This window comes from Crocuta crocuta, unplaced genomic scaffold, assembly GCF_008692635.1.
Source record: "Crocuta crocuta isolate KB4526 unplaced genomic scaffold, BGI_CrCroc_1.0 scaffold113, whole genome shotgun sequence".
In the NCBI taxonomy this organism is placed as follows: Eukaryota; Metazoa; Chordata; class Mammalia; order Carnivora; family Hyaenidae; genus Crocuta; species Crocuta crocuta.
The window spans coordinates 1,342,671-1,367,350 of NW_027530368.1; the positions used below are offsets into that span (position 1 = coordinate 1,342,671).

At 52.7% G+C, this 24,680-nt stretch overlaps 3 protein-coding genes across 8 annotated transcripts; 2 read left to right on the forward strand and 1 right to left on the reverse strand.

Moving 5' to 3' along the window:
* Positions 1-209: 209 nt before the first annotated feature.
* On the forward strand, positions 210-14,459 carry RTKN (rhotekin). Of its 4 annotated transcripts, none has more exons than XM_077766254.1 (13): positions 210-360; positions 7,046-7,067; positions 7,896-8,095; positions 9,809-9,870; positions 9,976-10,029; positions 10,126-10,243; positions 10,456-10,665; positions 11,398-11,492; positions 11,604-11,710; positions 11,939-12,067; positions 12,743-12,911; positions 13,073-13,177; positions 13,758-14,182. In XM_077766254.1, the coding sequence occupies exons 1-13, from the start codon at positions 278-280 to the stop codon at positions 14,090-14,092; spliced, it is 1,689 nt and encodes a 562-aa protein (XP_077622380.1). In that variant the 5' UTR covers positions 210-277; the 3' UTR covers positions 14,093-14,182. The 4 variants fall into 4 exon arrangements, with proteins under 4 accessions (XP_077622380.1, XP_077622378.1, XP_077622379.1 ...); XM_077766252.1 differs by lacking the exons at positions 210-360; positions 7,046-7,067 and adding exons at positions 1,272-1,352; positions 1,709-2,126; XM_077766253.1 differs by lacking the exons at positions 210-360; positions 7,046-7,067 and adding an exon at positions 1,287-2,126 and having other exon boundaries at positions 14,024-14,459.
* Positions 14,460-14,581: 122 nt separating this feature from the next.
* On the reverse strand, positions 14,582-18,277 carry WDR54 (WD repeat domain 54). 2 transcript variants are annotated; one of them, XM_077766177.1, is made up of 10 exons: positions 18,223-18,277; positions 17,602-17,824; positions 17,387-17,449; positions 16,927-16,993; positions 16,780-16,833; positions 16,331-16,458; positions 15,342-15,442; positions 15,105-15,267; positions 14,846-14,920; positions 14,582-14,768 (listed from the first exon to the last, which is right to left on the reverse strand). In XM_077766177.1, the coding sequence occupies exons 2-10, from the start codon at positions 17,821-17,823 to the stop codon at positions 14,637-14,639; spliced, it is 1,005 nt and encodes a 334-aa protein (XP_077622303.1). In that variant the 5' UTR covers position 17,824; positions 18,223-18,277; the 3' UTR covers positions 14,582-14,636. The 2 variants fall into 2 exon arrangements, with proteins under 2 accessions (XP_077622303.1, XP_077622304.1); XM_077766178.1 differs by lacking the exon at positions 18,223-18,277 and adding an exon at positions 18,093-18,193.
* Positions 18,278-18,406: 129 nt separating this feature from the next.
* On the forward strand, positions 18,407-23,736 carry CUNH2orf81 (chromosome unknown C2orf81 homolog). Of its 2 annotated transcripts, none has more exons than XM_077766179.1 (4): positions 18,407-18,506; positions 21,623-21,853; positions 21,935-22,156; positions 22,337-23,736. In XM_077766179.1, exons 1-4 carry the CDS (start codon positions 18,489-18,491, stop codon positions 23,636-23,638), a joined length of 1,773 nt encoding a protein of 590 aa, XP_077622305.1. In that variant the 5' UTR covers positions 18,407-18,488; the 3' UTR covers positions 23,639-23,736. The 2 variants fall into 2 exon arrangements, with proteins under 2 accessions (XP_077622305.1, XP_077622307.1); XM_077766181.1 differs by having other exon boundaries at positions 21,623-21,706.
* The last annotated feature ends 944 nt before the right edge of the window (positions 23,737-24,680 follow it).

The following is a 24,680-nucleotide window of genomic DNA, read 5'->3' on the forward strand; positions in this document are numbered from 1 at the left end:
CCGCAATGTTTGAGCAGTGTAGGGTGCCTGGCTGTGGGGTTGTCGGGCCAGGCCTGCTTGGTGCCTCGGGACTGGCCCGGCCGGCCGGGCCTTTGGCGGGGGTGTTGGAGGAGGGTGCCGCGCCCTGCCCAGCCCAGGTGTCGTCTCCGGGGGCGGAGTTTGGGAACCCGGCTGCGGGAGATTCCCAGCCCGACTGGCTGGCTGAGGTGGAGGNGACCAGGCACAGCCAGGCGGCTCCGGGAACTCACAGAGCAGGTAAAGGCGCAGGGTCGCCAGCATGTTCTCCCGAAACCACAGGAGCCGGGTCACCGTGGCCCGGGGCTCCGCCCTGGAGATGGAGTTCAAACGCGGCCGCTTCCNGTTAATCGAACCCGTGCCACCCCAGACACTCCCTGAGCGCTTGGGATGACTTGCCTCTGCCTGGAAAAACTCCGGTTTGGCTTCAGTTGAAGGGTCTGCAGGCTCGATTCCCAAAATGTGCCTGGACCCGGCCCATCCCGGGCATCCCACCGCCAAGGGCCCCATAAAGCTCGGACTCAGCTTTGGCTCCCGCTTCTTCCTCGGCCGCCAGCCCCTGTCTTACAACCTGTCTCAACCATCCAGGGCAGCCTTCATCACCAATTCGACTTCTAGGCCCGGTCTGACCACTTCGCTGAAGCCCTCCCCAACTGCCTGTGCCCCTGTAGGGCTGGGAGAGTGTGTGTTTGAGGGGGCGCGGGGGGGGGGGGGGGNTTTTAATGATTTGGGCGTTTACCACACCAAAACGTTGTAGTCCAGTCTCTAGTCACAATTTCCTCCCCCGGCCCACGGCTCTACCCCCTTACCTGATCTGAGCCCTACCTGTAACTCTCCATAGAGGCTCGGGAGCGGCTGGACGTTGTGGGCCTGAGCTAGGACAGAGAGGGCAGTAGCGACACAAAAAGGCTGTCCCCAAGGTCACCTCTCCCTCCCTGCAGGACCTGGAAAGGGTTAAGTGAGGGGGCCTTCCTCCCGCCCCCCTCTCCCTCCGGGCCGGGATTCCAAGCCTGGCTTCTGCCCTTTCCCCCCCAGCCTGCCCAGAACAAAGGCCCTTTCACATCCACGTCCCGGTGTCCCTGGCCTTCTCTGACTCAGAAGCTAGTGGACCTGGGGTAGAGGGGCTTTGTTGGGTCCCTCACCAGCAACCCAGTGTGTGACCAGCGTGGGGGGAGGGAGAGGCAAGGCCTAGGGACCAGGAGGAGGGGCCTGTGGGCTGGGGCCGCCCCCGGGATAAGTTGGGCCGAAGGGGCCCGCAGAGGGGAGCGGGGGCAGCAGCAGACAGGCACACCCCTGCCTTTCTCCCGCCCTCTCCTCCCTTCTGCTGGAAAAGCGAGGTAATTGTGAGCCCAGGGTGGGGCGGGCTGGATAAGGGCCCCAAGTTGGAAGAGGTGGCCCTGGCGGTTGGGCCCAGTGTACCCCCTTTGTCCTGCTCCCTGGGCTCACTTTCCGCTCAAGTCCTCACTTCCATCCCTCTTCTTTTGAGAGTGAGATCCCCTCTCGGAAAGCTCTGACCGCCTGCCCAAACCCACAGCTCTGTAAAACCTGCTGAGCGTCCCCTCCCTGCCCCCTTCCAGCTGTGCCTGCCCCTCACGCCCTCCGGCACACAGATTCTCTGTCCACCAGGCCAGGGATGTGGGCGGGGGCTGGGGAGGCGCTAGAGTCGGAATGAAAGGGCCTTTTTCTTCCACAGCTGGGAGAACAGCTGCCACCAAAGCAAGACTGGACACTCTGTGCCCAGAGCCCCCTCTGCAGCTGGCCTCCCTTCCTGGGACCCTGCTCATTCTCACCTCGCTTTCCTTCCTTCTCGTGCCTGGCTCCCACCAGGGCTCTGGAACAGTGGTAGGCAAGGGGAATTTGTCACAGCAGCGAGAGGGGCGTAGCAGGAGTGCAGAGGGACAGGGGCAGCCTCTGCCCTCTGCCCACCTCTTTCAAGACCGGGGGAGCAGCAGGAGGAGGAATTGTGGAGCAGCGTGGTGCCTGCCCAGCACCCCTCCTCTGGAGGGGTCCACAAGGGAAGGGGCAGTGGGGGCACAAAGATGCAGGACAGATTGCACATCCTGGAGGACCTGAATATGCTCTACATTCGACAGATGGCGCTCAGCCTGGAGGTAACGCCCCCGCCCCCGTAGTACACCTCCTGTGCATGCACCCCAGCCTCAGTTTGCCCCCCCGCCCACCCCTGCTGGGGCTGAGGAGGGAGGGTGGGACCTGCTCAAAGTGGGGAGAGGGCCAGGTGGGCCTGTATGCCTTGCGTCAGACGCTGTGTGTGGACTTAGGCTCAGTTCTGTCGAGCAAAGCATTATGTTGGCACGAGAGTCTTTACACCTGTTTCTGAAAGCTCTGTGGGTGGGTGTGGATGTGTGTTTTGGGCCTGAGGGGGTCATTTAGGTGTGGGAAGAAGAGAGGACTTTGATGTAAGAGAGGTCTGTAGGAAGGATGTGGCCTTGCTAGAGAAGGGGAAGGGGGCTCTGCAGCAGGATGTAAGAATTCTGTTGGCCCTGGAGATAGCAGAGAGCTATTTGTTCACTTATTTATTCTTAAACACCTTTACTGAATACCTCCTATATGCCAGGCTCCTTTCTAGACCATGGGATACCTCAGTGAACCAGACAGGAAAGGCCCATTCACCTGGGGGAACATGTAAACATGCAAACACATAAATCATCTCACATAGTGAAATGATGGTGAAGATGGGGATGTAACACACATCAGGTAGGGAAGGCAGCGCTCAGTGTGGAGGTCAGAGAAAGTCTCTGTGATGATATCATGAGCTGAGACCTGAAGGATATGGAGATATGTGAAGACTGGACGAAGGGCTTTCCAGACAGGGTGTAGCAAGGAAGGCTCTCAAATGAGGATGTGTTCTCGTTCCAGTGTGGCTGGAACATAGTACTTGGGGCTGAGGTCATGGACAGGGCCCAGATTATGCAGGGTCTCGAAGGCCCTGACAAGGCATGTAGATTTTACTCTAGGTATGCTGTTGGCCCATGCAAGGTTTTATTTTACATTTTTAATGTAATTACGTGTTTAATGTTTATTTATTTTTGACACACAGAGAGTGACAGAGCATGAGTGGGGGAGGAGCAGAGAGAGAGGGAGACACAGAATTCAAAGCAGGTTCCAGGCTCTGAGCTGTCAGCACAGAGTCCGACACGGGGCTTGAACTCACGAATTGCAAGATCACGATGTTGCAATGTTTTAAAATAATGACTTCTGTGGCCAATAGGCTAGGCAGGGGTTGGTAGTAGGAGAAAGGAGAGTTGGCAAGGGGAGTAGCAGAAGACCACTGGACAGCAAGTTGTTACAGTCTTAGGGGAGTGAACGTGGTGGTGTGGAAGAAAGCGCTCATGGTGGAGACAGGGTAGGGGCTGGATTACAAATGATAGTGCTAGATCTGACAGGGCTTGTTGATGGGTTGGACATGAGGGCTGGACACTGATGGATTTGCCTCACAGCAAAGGGCGTCCCAGGTGCATGGCTAAGCAGCTGAGTGGTGTGGGCATTTACTGAGATGGGGAGGGAGAAGGAAACCATGCAGGTGACCGCTTGGACAAGGCAGGGGTTTGCTGCGGGGGAAGGTCAGAGGTGGGATTGTAAAGAGAGCACGTCCTTGGCACAAATTGTGCAGGTTGTTTCTTTCACAAGGGTGCCAGGCAGAGAGGCAGGAGCCTTGGCCTGGTTTGGGGCTACAAACCTTTGGAGGGGACACCTTTATCTAACTTGTTTCCCTGGAGAGGGTCACCTTTTTATAATATGCAGAAAAATGCTTAATGAGCCCATTGAGACTCTAATACCACCTATTGTTCTGTGTTGGCATGTGTGATAAAACCTAGTCGTCTGCACTGTCCATGTTACTAGTTACATGTGACTGTTTAAATGTATAATTTAGTTAATTAAAATGAAATAAACAATTTACTTCCTTGGTTGCTCTAGCCACATTTCAAAACGGCTACTGAACATGTCCATCATTACAGGAGTTACTATTGAACAGAGATGGTCTAGGTATTTAAATGTTTAAATTCTGCACTGTCCTGTGCTCTCTTCCCCCATGTAATTTTTCTTCATGGGAAGTCTGTCCAAGTTCTGGGGCAGAGGAGGCTTTGAAATCTCTTCTTCAGCTATAGGTTGAGGGTGCTGTGTTCTTTCTCCACCAAACTCAGCGGTCTACTTCCCTCACCCCCTCACTCAAGAGAGAGATCCACTGATATTTCAGAGAATGCTAAGAGAGGTACTCATGGAAGAGTAAATCCAAGAAGACTTTCTGGAGGAAGCAACTTAAGCTGCAAGTAAAGGGGAGGTGGGAGTGAGGGAAAGGTTGTTTTTAAATATGTGCTGGGCCAAGGAAGTAATTAGACTTTCCCACTTAATTTTCAAACAATACTATGAAGGAGGAGGAACACTCCCTAGTTTATAGTCTCCAGAGGCTAAGTTCTCACAGCTAGTCAAATTCCCAAGTCAGGGTTTGGATTTAGCCCCAGTGGAGATTCTGAAGGGAACAGAGGTGATGAGAAACAGAGCAGTAAGTCAGGGACAGAAAAGAATGGGAGGGAGGGACAGGAAGATGTCCACGGAGGGCTTAATGTGTGCTGGGCTTCTGCCCATGACTCATCCTCCTTCAGCCCCTTGGGCCTTGACCCAAGTCCAGCTGACATCCAACTCTGGGCTCTTTCCCAGGAGAGTCTGGAGAAAATGCCTGCTTGGAGGAGAAAGGGGTGTGTGGGTGGGGAGGGGGAGACAAGAAGCTATCCTTGGGGTGGGGAGATGGGGGCGAAACACAGGGATCTAGAAACAGTGCCAGGATTCCTGAGATGGTCTACCCAAAGGGAGGAGGCTGGATTTCTAGGGTCCTCTCCTCCCTGGAGCTCTGGGAGATGGATTTGGGGCCAGAGTGGACTGGGGGATGATAGCAGGCTCATTTCGGCTGAGCCCAGAGACTTTTCTATGGCCCCAGTTATTCCAATTTACATACTCTCCTCCTCCCCCATGCTTCTGGGCAAGGGGTCACCTTGGAGGGCAACCGCAAAGCAGGAGGGGCCTCTGGCCTCCTGCAGCTCTAGCGAACCAAGGCCAAAAAGCCCTTTCCAGTGCGATGTGGGAGCTCCGGGAGCCTTGCGCACTGGGTCCCCTGCTTGCTCCTGCTTGCGCAGCAGCTAGAGCCAGGAGCCACCTAGCCCTGCCAGGCGCAGGGAGGGACCGCCTGTGCCCCGGGAGCCCCTCGACGACATACCGGACCGCTCTCGCGGCAGTTGGGAGCTGATGTCACCGGCGCTCCAAGCGCCACGGGCGGGAGCGCGCTTGCGACTCCCCGACTCCCCGGACCCAGCGCGCTGCCTGCGTTGGTGCCTCAGGCGCAATGGACAGGGCTAGGGAAGGATCCGTGAGTGTTGGGGCCCGGAGACTAGCCAGGAGGGGGCTTGAGGACGCCTCTCAGTGCCCTCCCTTCTCTCATCCATTTGTGGTGTTTGTGACAGAAGAAGCTGGATGCAGAATGGGATGGGGGTTGGCAAGCAAGAAAGCTTAGCAGAGGTGGGACCCTGGTGCAGACAGACCTTGAAAGGTGGGGGTAGGGGCAGGAGCTGTGTAGTCTGGGAGGGCTTCCTGGTGGAGCGGGCATTGGGACCTGGTTGGCCTATATCTGAAGGGTCAGGAGGAGAAACAGTGCTGGGAGAGGGGTCATGAGAGTCAGGTCTAGCTCATTGGTGGCCCAGGAAATAAATAGTGAAGGAAGAATGTTTTCAGGGAGGCTGGACAAGGCTTTTGAAAGCAGGAGTTTAGGGTGTTCAGGTCTTGGAGACTTGGAGGCTGGAGCCACCAGGGACAAAAGAAAGTGCCCAGTGTGAGAATTGGTGTGAGGGGAGAAGACAGGTTTTGGGTGATCACATTCATCCCCCTCTTCCAGCCTGGTGTCTCCATTTGGCTTCCTCTTGAACTAATCTTATACTGTAATGGGGTTTGTCTTCCACCTTTCTGAAGCCTTCCCCGTCACCTCAGCCAGAAGCAGACACGGTCTCTCTCCTGTGTGTTTATACCATGACATGGCACTTATAGTGCAGCCATTAATGTCTGCATCTCTCACCTCCCAGCTGGATTTTAAATGTGGGCCCTTGGACAGCACAGGAATGCTCCGGGGTTTGTTGGGTGAATGCTACTGCTGCCAAAATAGCAGAATTTTAAAAAGCATCCTCACCATTCATGTATACTATGTGCTGGGCCTTGTGCTAAGTGCTTTACATTTCTGGCTTACTGAATTTTCATGGGCCTGGGATGTGGGGACTATTTCCATCCTCATTTTACAGATGGAGAAACCAAGTCTTAAGGAGTTTGAGTAAATTATCCAGTGTATTTTAAATAAGTTTATTCCCAGCTTATCAAGACTGGCAGGAATGTCACAGACCCAGGTTTGTCTTGTGTCAGACTGGTGCTCTCACCGTCCGCTCTCTGCCAAGACCTCCGAAGCTCTTTCTGAGTGAATATTCCTGAGAATCCTGGGGCCTCTCTCAGTGCCTACCCACCCCCATCCTTATGCACAGCCTGTTTAGCACCTCACTCCTGACCTTCTGCCTTGCTTGCCTTCCCGTCCCCAGTCCTTGCCTCTGTCCTTAACCTCCCAAGCTCAGAGGCCAACAGGTGGCAGATCCCCTAATTTGGAGTGCATATAGGGTTCTGTGCAGCATGGATGGACTCTGTATGTGGTATGTCCCTTCTCCACCGATCCCTTACCAACTGGATGTCCCTTTTCCCACTCATCACTAGAGGCTTTGGGGTAACCCAGGATGGTCTTTACTATCTTGTCCATTTTCATTAGTTGGTGGTTCTCAGTCCTGGGTACACCTCAGAATCACTTGAGGAATTTTCAAAAAAACTCACAAACTCCACTCTTAGAGATTCTTGTTCTGCACATCTGAGGTAGAGCCTGGTAATGTGTTTTATTGTTTGTTTTTAACTGAGAAGGTTAAAAAGTTTTTAAGAAGGTAACAATTTCCAAAAGCACGGTAGTAAAGAAGGGTATATATACATTTAAAAGTAGCATAAATCTGTTTTCCACTCCTGCACCCAGGCCCACAATCTCTATTTTATGCATATTTTATTTTACATATATAGAGTGCACTAATGGTAGCATTCTGTAATACTGTTTCCTTTTCTCACTTAATATATTTTGAAGGTTTTTTTTCATATTTACACACATATGTCTACCTTACTCTTTAATGTCTGCAGCATTCCATATTCTGTGATATAGAAGTGTCGTGACTTATTTAACCAATGCCCGAGCAAAGGACTTTTAAACTTGGTGCTTGAAAACAATGTTGTAATGAGGGGCGCCTGGGTGGCTCAGTCAGTTAAGCACCCAACTTCAGCTCAGGTCATGATCTTATGGTTTGTGAGTTCAAACCCTGCATTGGGCTCTGTGCTGAAGGGTTAGAGCCTGAACCTGCTTCGGATTCTGTGTCTCCCTTTCTCTCTGCCTCTACCATGCTCATGATCTCTCTCTCTCTCAAAAAATAAATAAAAACATTAAAATAATTTTTTTAATGTTGTAATATGGCTTTGCCAATAGGTGTCACTATATATGTAGGATAAACTCCTAGATATTGAATAGCTTGATCAGAGGATATGTGAATTTCTCTGGTTTTCATAGATTTTTCCAAATTGTGCTCAACAGAGGCCAAAGGAATTTATGCTCCTACCATCAAATGCATGAGTGCATCCTCAGTTTTACAAAGCTTCTCTGGTTATTCTTGGGTAGCTGAGGTTGAGTTGCCTGAAACATAAGTTTCTTGTCTGTGTCTCCTGGGCCACAGCCCACTTGGGGACTGGAGGGTACTTCAGCCTGTCCCCAACTGACACTTCCTTCTCATCCTTTTCCCCACTTTGGCTAGGACACAGAGCTGCAGAGAAAGCTAGACCATGAGATCCGTATGAGGGAAGGGGCCTGCAAGCTGCTGGCAGCCTGCTCCCAACGAGAGCAGGCTTTGGAGGCCACCAAGAGCCTGCTGGTGTGCAACAGCCGCATCCTCAGCTACATGGGTGAGCTGCAGCGGCGTAAAGAGGCGCAGGTGCTGGAGAAGACAGGCCGGAGGTAAGCAAGGGGGAGGCAAGGCCTTATGGGGAGTAGTGGTGTAGTGTGCATATGTATGGAACATGGATCACCCTGAAGATGACTTTCCCATGAAGCCTTGTCAGAAGCCTGGGAGATACCTTGGTGTTTTATACCTCAGTGTGCCGCCCAAAGGTGTACCAGGGAATAGCTAGGGCTGGACTCAGGAAAGCAAGCTAGTGTGTCTGGTGAAAGGCCGTCTGTCTGAGGGATTATAATGTAAAAGGGCTAATTTGCTAAGCCCGGCCTGTGATCTGATGAAGCCGGCTGGCTGGCTTCTTGAAAGATAATTTTCTCAAAGTCAGTTCACCAGATGGCCAATTTAGCACAAACTGACAATAGTGTACCTAAGGTTCACTATCACAGGCAGTGCTTGAGAAAGGAAATAATAAAAAGACATTTAAGGGAAAGCCTATCCATTCTCCTGAATTGGATTGTATATTCTACAAGGGGTCAGCTTCCGGATGTGAAATACCAGCTTCATGACATTAGACGGCGCTCATCTGACAAATCCACAGTTGAGGTGATGCTCTGGTACAACTAAAGTGTTTGGAGAAAATACGTGGCAAATGATCATTCTGAGAACTGGTCACTTGTGGTAACCTGGTCATTTGGAAAACTGGCTCCTGGCAAAATAAGCCTGCTTGTCCCCACTGCTGAGTAGGGAGAAGGCTCCAGCTGCCCACTGGCATGGTGCGCATCCTAGCTTGGCCATGAAGGCTGCCAGAGGAGAGGCTACTAGGAGCCCTCCACCCATGAAGCCCCTAGGGGAAGGCAGATAACCAGCTCTGTGGCTTCCCTATAAAGCTAAAGGGCAGGCAGATGTCAGGGAGGAGGGGAGCAGTTTCCAATGTGTTTGCTGTCCCCTGAAAGGCAGCCATCAGCAGGCTCGCCCTGGCTGTACAGCCTAGGCAGTGTGATTTGAGGTATATCCCAAATTGCTGACAGTTAAACGCACTGCCTTCAGCCCCTACTGAGTTGCTAACTACATTAGTGGCGTTATGGATTTGTATGGATAAACTCATTGTCACCTTAGGAGAGATACATGCTTGGTGAGTCCTGCTGATGGGTGGGGAGGGGAGTAAGGCCAGGTGTCTGGGCCCCTGCAGTGGGGTACTGGGAAGGCCCAGCCCACCTAGAGATGGTAAAGGAGAAATCACAGCTGAGGAGGAGGGAAGAGAGGTTTATGGCAAATGGCACACAGATAATCTTTACTTGGATTCTTGATTTTCCAACGGATTCAGTATTCTCCTATATCAAAGAAAGGATAAGATGGTAGAGAAGAACAGCCTCCCCTGTCATTAGAAAGAAAGCCTGCAAACTCCTCCAAGTTGGGCTTAATGCAGAAGAGCCCTTGAAAAGGAGTCTCTCTGCAGGCAACTGGCAAAGTTTACCTTTACCTCAAGCTCCACCCTGGCAGGGTCTGGGGAGGTAGTCAGAGAGGATGCTCGGTGGGGGAGGAGCCTGGAGCTTATACTGCATGTTAGCTAATGTTCCTCCAGTGTCCCTAAGCCCAGTGACTCCCTGGGTTCAGCTGACAGCTCTTATAGTCCCTCAGTCTTGCTAGGCTGGCTGGGGACCTGGGGTTGGGCCCTGGGCTACAGGCAACCCAGAACCCTCAGGAACCAGAACCCGGGGGTGGGGAGTAGGTGTAATGTCTTGAGATTGGGTGGGGATGTTGTGATTTGCCCACAGGCCTTCTGACAGCGGACCGCCTGCTGAGCGCTCCCCCTGCCGTGGCCGGGTCTGCATCTCTGGTAAGAAGCACAACTCCCCTAGTCGCTGGCATTCCTTGCCTAACCACAAGACCTCCTGCCCTATCTCAACATCTCTTCCTGCCCCTCTGCCCCTCTGCCCCTCAGACCTCCGGATTCCACTCATGTGGAAGGACACAGAATATTTCAAGAACAAAGGCGGTGAGTTACACACATGCTGGGACAAATGGAGGGAGTGACCTGAGGTTGGGTGTTCTTGTGGGGCACGTCTTTACCAGTTTTGGCCTCTGTCCCCAGACCTGCACCGCTGGGCTGTGTTCCTGCTGCTGCAGCTAGGGGAACACATTCAGGACACAGAGATGATCCTGGTGGACAGGACCCTCACAGACATCTCCTTTCAGAGCAACGTGCTCTTGTGAGCACCTGGTCCCTGTGACTCCCTCCTTTCTCCACTCTGCTCCAATCCCTGGATGCCATAACTGCAGGGGAAGAAGAGAGGGAGGGAGACGGGCCTCGCCTGGGGAGTTCTGTACTTGCACCACATCCGTCCGTCACCCCTGCCTGCCCCCTCATGCCTCTCTGGACTTCCCCAGGACCACCCTCCTCTCTTCTCCCATACTCCTATAGCACCGAGGCAGGGCCAGACTTTGAACTGCGACTGGAGCTGTATGGGGCCTGCATGGAAGAGGAGGGGGCACTGGCTGGAGCCCCCAAGAGGCTTGCCACCAAGCTCAGCAGCTCCCTAGGCCGCTCCTCAGGGAGGCGGGTCCGGGCATCGCTGGAGAGTGCTGGAGGTTCAGGGAGCAGTCCCATTTTGCTTCCTACTCCAGCTGTGGGGTAAGGCTCTACATTCCCCCACTGCCCTCAGTTGCCTCTGTCCTGGCCACGGGTGACCTCAGAGCTGTGTTGAGCATGCAGAATCCATTTTGTGATGCTGCCACAGTGTTCAGACCTACACGAAGAAGCAGAGGCCACACAGCTCAGAGGTAGTCTGGCCTATACTCCAGAGCCAGGCCCATGTCAACTGAGAAGACCAGAATGAATGCAGGAAGAGCTAAGCTCCGGGGTCTTCAAGTTTCTGCAGCAGCAAATGCATCTTATGTGGATAGAACAGAGTGTCCTGGTTGGAGCAAAGCAACCTAGGTCCTGAGGGTTTGCCTGCTGGAGCCTAGAGGCATCCAATGGAAACATGGGGCCTCTGAGGAGCAGTTTGAAAAGCTCTAGGGCAGTGAACAGAATGCTGACTCTGGAGACACATGAGTTCAAATTCCAGCTCCACCACCTACCAACTATAAATTATGCGCAAACTTCTTAACTTCTCTGAGCCTCAAACTGTCTCATCTATTAAGGGAACAATGCCACCAACCTTCCCAAGCTGTTGTGGGAATACAATGGAATAACATATTTAAAGCACAGAACCCAGCACTCAGCAGCTCAGTGAATGTTTTAACCCATGTTGGGGAGGCCAGCTAGTTTTCTGTGGGGCCGCCTGAACAACAGGACAGATCTGCTCGACCCTCAGATCTCCTGCTATCTAATACGCCGGTCACTTCTCTGTCTGCCCTGCAGTGGTCCTCGTTACCACCTCTTGGCTCACACCGCGCTCACCCTGGCAGCTGTGCAAGATGGATTCCGCACACATGACCTCACCCTCGCCAGCCACGGTGAGTATGTGCTGTGGGGTGGGGGGGGGCTGGTGCTGGACAGTGAGAAGAGGGGCTGTTGAATGGTCCCTTTTCATTCCATACCCTTACCCTGCACTTCCTGTCCCCCAGAGGAGAACCCCGCCTGGCTTCCCCTTTATGGTAGCGTGTGTTGCCGCCTGGTGGCTCAGCCTCTCTGCATGACTCAGCCTACAGCAAGTGGTACCCTCAGGGTGCAGGTGAGGGGGAGAGCCCTGAGGTATAGAAGGGCACCTGGAGAAGGAGAGCTGGATCACCTAGCCACCGAAGGACTACTGAAAAATCAAGATCTGGGTGGAGTAAGGAGGGCGAGAAGAGAGGTGGCTCAGACAGGAGCGTGGGCAGAAAGGAGCAGATTCTCACTGGGGGAATGGGAAGAAGGGTGTTGGGGGTGTGATTCCTCCAGGTAAACTGAGTCATTTATGCAGCAAGCTGGGGAGCTGCAGGACTGGGCGCGAGTGCATGGAGTCCTGAGAGGCACAAACCTCTTCTGTTACCGGCAACCTGAAGACGCAGACACTGGGGAAGAGCCATTGTTTACTATTGCCATCAACAAGGTGATGGGTCCCTTGGTGGTGAAGCCACCAGATGCCAGGGCCCAGGAGCATCTTCTTCAGGTCCCAGGAGGGTGGGTGCAGAGAGATTGAAGGTCACCTGCTGTTCCTAACAGCACCACACGGGCTTCAGGGCCAGGAATGTTCTCCCTCTCCAGCATCACTGGAAAAGGCTCTTCTACTCACCAGCTTCAGCCCCTGCCAAGTCTCATAGGGTCCCGTGGCCAGTTTAGGATTTTCATCCTCTTTCTGCCTTTTCCCTCAGATTTGAATCTGCATCTATTTCACTCTTTCCTGGCTTTCTCTCCCAAACCCAAGTCCAATGACCCCTCTTGGTTTCCGAGCCCTTTTGTTGGCTTTCCTGCAAATTTTTATGAAAGTACTGAGGGATATTAGGCATCAGCATTCCTGCTCACCTCTGTGCTTCCCTGCCTCGCTCAGTGCCTCCTTCCCTGTCTCCATCTGCTCCGCATTCCTGACTGAGGATGATCTGTTTCATCCCCAGTCCTTTCCTGCCATTTCTTGCCCGCTCTGCTCAATAGGAGGCAAATAAGAGGGCTTGAGGAGAGACCCAGCAAGTTCCTCCTTCTAAGGCAGGGACGATCAAACCTTCCTGATGTCACTGCTGACTTATGTGACCAACGTGAACTGGAAGCAGACCCCTTCTTTCTCCTGCAGGAGACGCGAGTCCGGGCAGGGGAGCTGGACCAGGCTGTGGGCCGGCCCTTCACTCTGAGCATCAGTAACCGGTATGGGGAGGACGAGGTGACACACACCCTTCAGACGGAGAGTCGAGGAGCCCTGCACAGCTGGATGGAGGCCCTGTGGCAGCTTTTCTTTGATATGAGTAAGAGGAAGAAGCTGGTTTGAACCTTGGGAGGGATTGGGGTTTGATGTTTTTACCAAAGGCCTCTGTTTCCAGAAAGCGTGGAAGGGAGCGCGGCAGGAGAGAGGATGGCCTGGCCCTCTGTCTTCCTCCTCCCACCCCAGTCACTGCCCTCCTTTCAGGCCAGTGGAAGCAGTGCTGTGATGAAATCATGAAAATTGAAACCCCCGCTCCTCGGAAACCACCCCAAGTACTGGCCAAGCAGGGGTCCTTATACCATGAGATGGGTGAGTGAACGTGCACTCAAGGAACCTGATGGGAAGTGGGGTTGGGGGCTCAAGGGAGCCCAGATAATGGCAACAGGGAGAAAGCACTAGGTTGAGGCAGAGCTCTGGGGGCCCAAAGCCCACTCTGTCCTCTTGTATTTGTTTGTCTTCTACGGCTCTTCTTAGAGCCACTGCCACCAAAGTTCCAAACAAATCCCCAAAGAGTCAGATTCATTTCATGGATTTCTGTCCTAATTTCTTCTTCTCTGTTTCCCTTTCTGCATGCGGATTCCTGCCTCTTCCTCTGACCCTCCACTTGCCTGGCACTGCTTTCTTTTTCCTCCTCTTTCCTTGATTTTTTCATCCACTTCTGCCCCCCTCATCTCCATCCCCCTGGCACCCCGTATCCCATAGTCTTATCAGAGCCAGTGGCTCCAGGGGGCCCAGGTGAGGGGCTTCTCCTGCAGGATAACACAATCTCGGCTGAGATCCGGGCTTTGCTTTCCTCCTATTACAGTGACAGGTGATGGTCAGGGCTGGGTAGGCCTGGGACCTGAGCTCTGACTAGCCCCCTCCCCTCAACCCCTTCCTGGTGCCACAGCTATTGAGCCGCTGGATGACATCGCAGCGGTGACAGACATCCTGGCCCAGCGGGAGGGCGCAAGGCTGGAGACACCCCCACCCTGGCTAGCAATGTTTACAGAACAGCCTGCCCTGCCTGGCCCCTGCTCACCTGCCTCAGTGGCCCCAGCCCCAGCTCGGACCCATCCCATGCCCTGGGGGCGACCCCGAACGTTCTCCCTGGATGCTGTTCCCCCAGACCACTCCCCTGGGGCTTCCCGCTCGGTTGCCCCTCTCCCCCAGCAGCCATCCCCACGGTCCAGAGGCCTCTTCAGCAAAGGCCCGCCCCGCACTTGGCTACAGTCACCAGTGTGAGAGAGAAAGGTGCTGGCAACAGGATCTGGCCAGAGGAAGAGAAGACCTGTGTGCATTTGGGCTCTGGATGTGGCGCTCTCAGTAGCAGGTTGGCCAGCTTGGCCTCCCCTTCCTCTGCTGGACTGGGGGTAGACTGGGGAGGAGGAGCAGAAGCCCCTCTTAAGCTGTGGTTGCCAAGGTGTTGAGGGGCTCATTCCTGGGACTGGCTGGTATCCCCTAAACCCTTCCTGGGAGAAAACTGGAACCAACCCTGCCCTACCTCCCTGCACTAACCAGCTTTGAGGATGGCACTGAAGAGCCTTGGGAGGGAGTGCACCTCCCTTGTGACTCTCACATCAACATTAAAGCTATTTAACGGCAGCCTTCACCTGGTTCTTGAGGACGGGTTGTCTTTCTGCTTGGTCTGGACCTGCCCCAGCCCCTTACCCCTGGAGCTTAGTTGACCAGGAGTCATGAGGTATAACTGATACTGAGTAATCAGACAAGGGCTGGGTGGAGGTGTACTTTATAAATACCACAGGGAGAAAGGACAACTGCTCTTCTCTCACATGCTGCTGAATCTCATGATCTCGGCGAGGTCATAGCCAGTCACAGCAAAGGAGCTCCCCGCGGGGTCACAGAATCGGGCACCGCACACCTGGGTGTCAGGTACACACTCACCATGACAGTGTTCCACCTGGGGGAGAAGAGGGCAGCTCAGGGCCTGCTGCCTCAGGCTTAGGCCCCCCTTTCCACTCCTGCCACCACACACACCTCAGTGTTGCCACTCTCTGGGCTTCTGCTCAGCTTCCAGATGTGTACGAAGGTGTCCTCAGCTGCAGAGAGAAGCTATAAAAAAAACATGGTTGGCTGAGCGGGCATTGGCACATGCTGACAGGACCGGGATAGGCTGAAGTGCCTGGTCCCGATGCCCAGGGAGAGGGCTACACTGAGTAGCAGACACGTCTGTGGAGTTTCTCAACATCCCCAGCACCAGGAACAAGCGTATGGAGGGAGAGAGAAGGCGACTGACCTTTCCCATCTCGGGAGCCAGGTCCAGGGCACAGATGGCCCGGGCGTGGGCACTGATCTGGACATGTAGAGTTCCTGTGCTGGCCTCATACAGACGCACCTGCCCATCCCCATAGCCTGCTGCTACTGTCCCTTGCCACAGCTGCACAGAAGGGCATGGGACCCTGCAAGGGTGATAACACACTTTAATTTCCTTGGACCCCTTGGGAAGGCATCAGTACCCTCCCATCTCACCTACCCAAATCCTGGAATTCGGGTCAATAATTTGAACTCGGGTCCTGACCGCCAGACACACAGCAAGCCTGAGTCATCTGCTGTCACCATGTCAGCCATACAGTCCTAAGGAGAAAAGCAGGATCAGTCCTTCCCTTTCCCCCTGCTGGGTCCTGTATACAGGGCAGGAAGGGAGGGGAGGCAGTATTTGTATCTTTGCCTCTCTAGGAAAAGGGCAAGATGTGCAGCTCTCCCAGGCTGGATGTGGGGTTCCCTCAGAATGCATGAAAATCTTTCTTTGCTTTCCTTAGAGCCTCATTCCCCCGACCTGACAAACAGCATGTTAGGAGGGGGAATATAACTGTCCTCACTGGATGAATGCTAAGACTGAGCCCACAGTGTTATGACCTTCTGGAGGTCCTGCAGAGAGCCAATCACAGTCATGACTAGAGCCCAAACCCCTTGAGGACCCACAACCCCAGGCAACCAACAAAGCCCATGGGCCCAGCGGTGGGTAAGGTGCAGTGAGCATATGAATTAGGAGATACATCCCCTGTTCTCAAGAGGTTTGCAATCCAATTAGGGAGACAAGAGTTGTCTTTAAGGGTAGTACCAATTCAGGGTTCAGCCAAGGGAGATCAGTGGGAGGGGGAACAGGGGGATGGCTTCCCAGAGAGAGTGGCACTGGAGGTGGGCCTGAATAGGTAGGACTTGCCCAAGCCCAGAAAAGGAAACTGCATGTGTCAGAGTTGAAAAGCATCTTAGAAACCATCTGTCCCAACTCCTCAATCCACACTAGTATTGAAAAGTGTTAGTGAACTATTAAATGCCACGTAAATGGAAAGTAGGGCTTCATCACTGGACTTAAGTTTGCTGAAGCCTAGGAAAGTGCAGCAATTTACCCAAAGTCATCCAGCTGCTTAGTGACAGAGTCAAGACTTAAACCCAGGTCTCCTGCCTCCCAAGGTGGGAAGGCTCCCAGGCTCAGTGGAATTGGTAGGGGAATCCACTCACCTGTCCCTGGGCAGGCTCGGCAGCAATGTCTGTGACTGGTGTCTGGTGCCCAGCCAACTCTTCACTCAGTACAATGTTGGGACCCTTGGCTGGGATGTCAAACACCAGTACCCGGCCCGACCAAGTTCCTGCAGAACCAGTGCCCCACTGATGGCTTCCTGATCCTCCCCAGTCTCCAACCACCACATGTAGCACCCCATCCCATAAACCTTCTTAACTAACCCCCAACACAGGGCTCCAACAGCTCTGCTCCTCCACTGACTACCATTGTTCTATCCTAACCTACCCCTCTGAAGCCCTCTATGCTTTTCTGGAGTCTCTAAGAACCCCCTTCAATCCCATCCTTCCCTCTCACCCTCAACAATTCCCTCAAACCTTCAGCATCTTCCTGACCAAAGCCCTTACCCCCACACCCTAGCACCCTCATGCCCTGCCTTTGGCCCCCTCACCCACACAGATGAAGTGGCCACTGGAAGCAATTCCTCGGGCAAACACAGCCTGTACTGAGTATGAAAGGGGAAAACAATTAGAAATAGCACCTCCTCCAGCCTCACCAGACACTCCCTACCCTGACCACACTCAAGTCCTGCAGGTACCTGGAGATGCATCTCCAGAGTCCAGTGCGTGCCAATAGACCATGACAGAGCCATCCGACTCATACATCTGGAAGACAAGAGCAAGATGGGAGCACAGTCCAGCTGACCTTTGGTGAGCTGTGTACTTCACATATTCATGTTAGGCCTTAGCCCTTTTAATCCTTAAAACAACTCTGGAAGGCAGGCACTGCTTTTATTTCCATTTTACAGAGGAGGGCATTGAGGCTCTGAGAAGTTAACTAAATTGTTGGAGGTCATACAGCTAGTAAAGGGGAAGGTATCATCCATGGCACTTGGGAACTGGAAAAGATGGAAGAAATGAAGATGAGAAATGAGGAAGAATGGGCTAAACATGTGAAACGTTTGTAAGTGCTTAGAGGCAAGTAGGGCAGGTCTCGGGGCTTCTGGGAGGAGTTGAGAAAACTCTAGTGGGGGGAGGCTAGGAAGTGCCTCTTCTTACCTGTATTCCTCGATGTGAGGTGAGTACCAGCAACACTCGGAAAGGGAGGACACACCAGTGGACCTAGAGGGAAGTGGCCCAGTAGGAAGAAGTGGTCAGAGCAGAGGACAGGAGGACTCAGAAGAGCATTAAATCAGAGGGTTAGGGAAGGCCTATTCCTTGAGGTTTGGAAAGGAAGGACAGAGCTTAGGGCCGGGTTCAGCAACACCACTCACCTGGGTGATAAGCGGAGGGCTCACTCCAGCTCCCTCCTTAGCGTGGAGTTGGCGCTGGGCCAAGGGCACACCCTCAGGGGCAGCGCTGAGAAGCTGGGCGCTGGGTCCGTGGACAACCCCAAAATGTGTGAGGTTGCGGGAAGGCACCTGCAGCACACTGAGGTTGTTGCACAGGGCAGCGGCCGAACCTCGAAGGGGAATGGAGCGCTCCCGGCGGAACATCCTAGTGGAGAGAGGCTCGAATCACAGGCGCGCTGCGAACAGTAGACGGCGGCGATTCCTTCTCGAGGAATGGGGAGGGGGGGCAGGGTGAGGGGGGTGCTCTCATGAGGCACTAAAGACCACTGGGAGTGGATCAGGATGTGATGGGGAACCCGAGGACGGCGATAGGGGAGTCCGGAGTGGGGAGGTCTTGGGAAGCGGGAAAAGGGAACCCTAGGGCTGAGTCATGGGGCGACGGGGAAATCCCAGAGGAGGAATGGTGATGGCACAGGACTCGGTGGCTCCAAGCGTCCGAGCGAAGGCGGGATGAGGCAGGGTAGCCCCCAGACTCTTCTTGTCTCAGCTGGGTCCCTGAAGCTCCCGGCCAGGGTCAGAGGTTACACCCGCAGGTCGGCTTGCCTGACTTCAGGATCTGGAGGTCCCGGCGAATCCGCCGCCACCGTAGAGACGACGCACGTACGCACGGCCAATAGGCGGGGCCGAACGACCCAAACTTGCGGAGAGCGGCGCGGTTGCCAGGGCAACTGTGGGCGGGGCGAGTCTCTCTGCGGGGGTTGAGCCTCTCGGTGCTAGGCGCCGTTGCTAGGACGACGGTTAGGCAGGCTCCGCAGCAGCAAGGCAGGGAAGCTCCTTGAAACCCCGCGGTTGGAGCTACAGCTGCGGCAATGGCTCACGAAGGCTCGGTGAGCTTCAGCTCAACTGGGGGTGCGCCAGAACCGGGATGGGCCTTTAAGATCGATGTCGGGAACCACGCATGGGGTCGGCTCCACGCCAATCGGCGCCTGCCCACCATGCGAGCCTTCGTGGTGACCAAGAAAGCCACGTCGGTCTTGGGCAGAAAATCTACATCTGCACCACGCACGCTGACACGCTCTGCCAAGCTCGGAACCTGAGGGAAAAAGTCAAATGGGTTGTGCAGAGGCCAAGAGCAGGAATTGACTTTGGAACAGCTAATGCATGTAATAAGTCTCTTATACTGAGGTACCCATTCAAATGGATAAACTAGAATTGGTCAGGCATTGGGGAGAGGTGTTGCTAAGTAAATTCCCTTTCAAGGATTTTAAGAGAAAGAAATGGATTAAACAACTCTCAGGCTGCACTTAAAAGTCAAATTGTTCAAAAGCCAACACAATTTTAAATAAACAGATTTGAGGAGGCTTTGTGCTATAATATTTCTAGCCCCACTGGTCAGGCCACGCCTAGGTACGGCCACTATCCGGGTTCCACATGAAAGGCTGGGAGGGTAAATCCAAGGAACAGACTCTCCTCTCCCAACCCTACCTGCCCTGCTCTAGCCAAGCCTGGTCTGGGCTGTGAGTTATTCCCTGGGCTTGCCCGTCAGGGCTATTTTCACTAGCAGAGAAGGGAAATGAGGCTTAAGGAATTTTGAGTTCAGTGTAAGGTTTAGGAAACACCAGATCTGGGGGAGAATGACTTTGGGAGGGACATCTGGTAGGAAGCAATAAGGTTGGGGTGAGGAGGCAAAGATTTGGGAAGATTATTTGGAAGGAACCAGGTTGACAGAAACTTGCAGGAAAGTGAGGAGGCTCCCAAGAATCTGCTTGTAAATTTCTTATGTCCCTAAAATGAATTTATGGAACCAATCTTTTTCTTTTTATGTGTTCTTTTCTTGATTATAAAAGGATACAGACTCATTATAGTATAGAGAACTTATAAAAGAGAAGAGCACAAGAAATAAACATACCCACTGTTACAGTTTTGGTGTTTTCCTTTTCAACACAGAATGGTTTATACATCGGAGATGATACTTGATATGTAATTTTGTGTCCTGTTTCTATCAGTTATCATTACATCATAAGTATTTTCATGTGCTATGGTAAATTCTTCCTAAAGTATCTTTAATCGTTGCATAATATTCCATAATATAGAAGGCACACAATTAGCCATATATTCTTTTTGTTAGACATATGTTTTAAATATTCTGCTTTTGGGGGCACCTGGGTGGCTTAGTCGGTTAAGCGTCCGACTTTCGCTTAGGTCATGATCTCGCGGTTCGTGGGTTTGAGCCCCGCGTCGGGCTCTGTGCTGATGGCCAGCTCAGAGCCTGGAGCCTGTTTCAGTCTGTGACTCCCTCTCTCTCTGACCCTCCCCTGCTCACGCTGTCTCTCTCTCCTAGAAATAAATAAAACATTAAAAAATTTAAAAAAAATAAATATTCTGCTTTTATAAATGACAGCTCAGAGAATATGTTGAAGGATATATTGTTATTTTCATTCTGGAATATGCCTTTGAATGTGTTTACAAAACTGGAATTGATGTTTTTGAACGTTGGACATCTTTTCAAATGTTTATTAGTCATTTACAGTTCCACTTTTGTGAAATGTTATGTCCTTTGCTTATCCTTGGGGTCTTGGGCTTTTTGTTATTTTATGTGAGGTTTTTTTTAAAAAATATTTTTTTTATTTCTAGGAGAGAGAGAGAGACAGCGTGAGCAGGGGAGGGTCAGAGAGAGAGGGAGACACAGACTCTGAAATAAGCTCCAGGCTCTGAGCTGGCAGTCAGCACAGAGCCCGACGTGGGGCTCGAACCCACGAACCGCGAGATCATGACCTAAGCGAAAGTCGGACGCTTAACCGACTAAGCCACCCAGGTGCCCCTCTGTGAGTTTTTAATATATTTGGGAATATTTATCCTTTCTTATATTTGTTGCAATTAAAAATTTTTTTAATTTTTAAAAATATTTTATTTATTTCTGAGAGAGAGAGGCAGCGTGAGCAGGGGAGGGTCAGAGAGAGGAAGACACAGAATCAGAAGCAGGCTCCAGGCTCTGAGTTAGCTGTCAGCACAGAGCCTGACTTGGGGCTCGAACCCATGAACTGCGAGATCATGACCTGAGCTGAAGCCAGACACCCAGCCGACTGAGCCACCCAGGCGCCCCATATTGCAATTTTTTTGAAAGCAGGATAAAGTCAGGCTCTAGAGGCAGACAGACCTGCCAATGAATTATGACTCCACTACTTCTTTGCTGTGTAATTTGGGCAAATTCTGTAAAATAAGGATAAAAATAGCATGTAGTTTAAAAAAATGGAAGACTTGAGTCAATTGTATGTAACTGAAATATTTAAGTGCCAGTAAATTGTAACTACTGTCAGCATGTACTTAGGAGTGTTTTAAAAATAAGTATAGGGAAAATTTGCATACACACACACACACACACACACCTCTTTAGCTGTTTCTTTATTATTTCTTACATAATTTTTATACTTAGGTAGTTTTTTCTCACCCAGAGATTGTATGACAATTTAACCTATTTTTTCCTACATTTAATTTTTTGCTTATATTTTTATTTCATTTGCATGTGTGTACTCTTTAATTCATCTGGAATTTATTCCTATGTATATTGTGAAATGAGGATCTACGTTGATTTGGGGGAAAAAGGGGACTCTAAAGAACACTAACCATTTGTTGACTTGTTCTTAAGTTCTTTGAACTCTCAAGAACTTGGAACCTTTTGAACTAATGCCAATAGCAGGGACTGTGGCATTAGAGCTATATATAATTTGGGTGTACTCTGTAATCTCAAGCAAGTGATGGTTAACTTGTGTCATTTCAGTTTCTTTGTAAGATGGGTTTAGTGAGCTATTATAAAAATTAAACTAGCTAGGTCAAACAACTAAAAATGCATCTGACACATAGTAGGCTCTTAGTAGATTGTTCCTTTCAAAAGGCTTTTCCTTCCTGCTGGACAACTTGAGAAAGCTTCCTCCTAGCCTGTAGCTGCCTCCCCATTCCACTTCTGTCGGTTTTCTGCCCTGATTGCCCTGTTCTTTCCTTACAGAGGCAAGAGAGGCAGATCCGGGACCGTGGGGTGACCCGATCCAAGGCGGAAAAGGCGAGGCCGCCTACGGTGCAGGTGCCACAGGTAGACATTGTGCCTGGGCGGCTCACGGAGGCAGAATGGATGGCACTCACGGCTCTGGAGGAGGGAGAGGATGTTGTGGGGGACATCTTGGCTGATCTGCTGACGCGAGTCATGGACTCTGCCTTCAAAGTCTACCTGACCCAGCAGGTGGGCCTGGATGGGGGTTCTTCAGACCGTCTCTACCCTGCCCACCCCCAGCTGGGCTAAGATCCTCTCTCACCTCCGTAGTGCATTCCATTCACCATTAGTCAGGCCCGGGAGGCGATGATGCAGATCACCGAGTGGCGCTTCTTGGCCAGAGACGAGGGAGAATCTGCAGTGGCCGAGGACCCCACGTGGGGCGAGGAGGAGGAACCTTTGGCATGCATGACAGATGTCTGGGCTCAGGGATCAGTGCCCGTGCTACAAGCGCCCACCTCTGTGGGGCTGGAGGAGATCTTCCAAGACGAAGTAAGCCCAGCCTCCAGATCCCTCCGACCCTCACCCCCCTACCCTGAGCCCATCGCTGCTGCTTGCTGCCTCTTGGTACTCTTCAGGGCCTCTCTAGACTCCTCCACCCTTAGTTCCGCTCTCCCTTTTCCGATGTCTCACTACCCACCCTCCACCCCTAACCACGGTGCATATCCCTAGGACCGAGGGAGCGTGGACCAGATCTCTTTAGGAAGATCGTGGATAGCTAGAGGCTCTCAGGAGCAGATGGAATCTTCGGAGGCTTCTCCAGAGCTGAGAGTCACTTCGGACCCCCCACCTACCCCAGAGCTGTTTCAGGAGATAGGGACCGGGGGTCTTTTAGAGGAACTGGATGTCCAGGCCAGAGACCACCAGTCTTCAGCTGGATCCTCGAGAAGCCAGCAGTCAGTAGAGATGGCTCCCGATGGCAGTCCTCACCCTTCTCCGAAGCTGTCCCAGGTAGCCAGCACCCAGGCCGCGGCCCAGAGGGTACAGCCCTGCGGCTCCCAGTTCTCGCTGGAGGACCTCTATTATTGCACCATACAGCCACCAGAGGCTGGGGAGTGGCTGAAGCTCAAGAAGGGGAAAGTGCACCGCATGGACTCGGTCATGTGGGTGGCCAGCCCTTCCACCTCATTCGAGACACAGCAGCCTACGGGCGCGGACGCGCTGCACGGCGCGCTTCACTACAGGGTGGGCCGCAAGGCCACGGCGCGCCTAGACCCCGCGCGGCTTCCGCGCCACTGGGTGCGCCCGCTGGTGGAGGTTCGGGTTCCAGACTCCGAGGCGCGCCCCCTGGAAGCCTACCGCGGGCGCAAGAGGGGCGTGAAGACCGAGGCTCAGGCCGGACCGGTAGCACCAGGCCCCCGTGTCCGTGGCTCCCCGACAGTTTACCTTTCTCTCCTGCCTAGTGCTTCTTTCCGTGTCTTGGGCCGGGGCCCTGGTCTCCAACCCCCCTCTTTGACCTTAGGCCTCCAGCCTCCAGGCTTTGGGTCAAAGTTGCCCTTTCCCAGCCCTGGGATTCGCTTTCTTGCCACCCACTCAACCCTCCAGGATCTGGCCCGGAGCCCCAGCCCTAAACTGTGGCCAGGTGCCAAGTGGCCCAGTGGCTGGGAAGGGGAGGCCGAGTTGCTGGGCGAGATGTGGGCAGGCCGCAGCCATGTACCTCTGCATGGTCATCACCCCAGGGACCGGGAGGGTCAGGATCCTCACATGTGGCTTCAGATGTCATCTGGAGTTCTCGAGGCCACGTCCCAGGTGATGTGGAAGCCCATGTTGCTGCCTGAGGCGATGAAGCTGGCTCCCGGTGTGAGCTTGTGGAACCCAACCTCCCAGGTGCTGCTCAGATCTGCAGGACACCGGCAGGTGGACAAAGGAGGCAGCATTTCTTCTTCTGTCCAGCAGCACCCCATCCAGACTGGTGCCCCAAAGCCTCAGGTGACCATGAGACAGCTAATGAAGAAGTCAACCCCCAAAGTGTAGTCACTCCTCTCCAAGCACCTGCCCTATTCTGGGTCCTGAAGCTCAGTCAGTATTTTCCTTCTTTCTGGTTGCCAGAATAAACACCTCAGTTGCTTTAAGAGTTGGCCTGATGTCTGTCAGTTTTTTCCAAGAGGGTTTATTCAAGAGCAGTTGTCCTGCAGGCCTGGAAGAATGTGGAACATTGGTTCCAAGTAAAAACCCCATTTCCACCCTTAGGAGACACTGAATTAGGGCTAAGGTTGCTTTCCGGCAGACGCATTCTGGAGAACCATCTCCCTCTCTACAAAGGAGTAGACAGGGGCTGCAAGTGGGGTCTGCCTCAGTTGGAAGAACTTAGAGTCTCCTTGCAGGAGGGGACTGAGGGGACAGCCCTGCTTAAGCACACAGTGATTAAAGACAGGAGAAACTTGGTGTTTTGCTTCTTCAGTTCTGGAGCTCATCAATGTACCTTAGAGTGGAAGTCCAAGTTTCACTATGAGCCTCCAGAGGGAAGCACTGACTCTACACCAAGGACAGCAGTGAGGCAATGAAGTGACTAAGGCATACAATTTAAGGTGGAGTTTACTCTTTAAAATTTTTTTTAATGTTTTATTTATTTTTGAGAGAGAGATAGAGACAGCGTGAGCAGGGGAGGGTCAGAGAGAGAGGGAGACTCAGAATTAGAAGCAGCTGTCTCCCTCTCTCTCTGACCCTCCCCTGCTCACGCTGTCTCTCTCTCAGAAACTAAATTAAAAAAAAAAAAAAAAAAGGCAGCCTTCAGGCTCTGAGCTAGCTGTCAGCACAGAGCCCGATGCGGGGCTTGAATCCACGAACCGCGAGATCATGACCTGAGCCGAAGTCGGACGCTTAACCAACTGAGCCACCCAGGCGCCCCAAGGTAGAGTTTACTCTTGATTTCAAACAGGGTGCTTGAATAAATCGGACAGTGACTGCCTCTTTAAATTTTGTGTCCAAGACACCACACCAGCCTGACTGCTAATCACCACTCAGCTTTGATAAGCTCCTCCCCAACTTACCTTCACTTCAGCACAACACTTTTGGT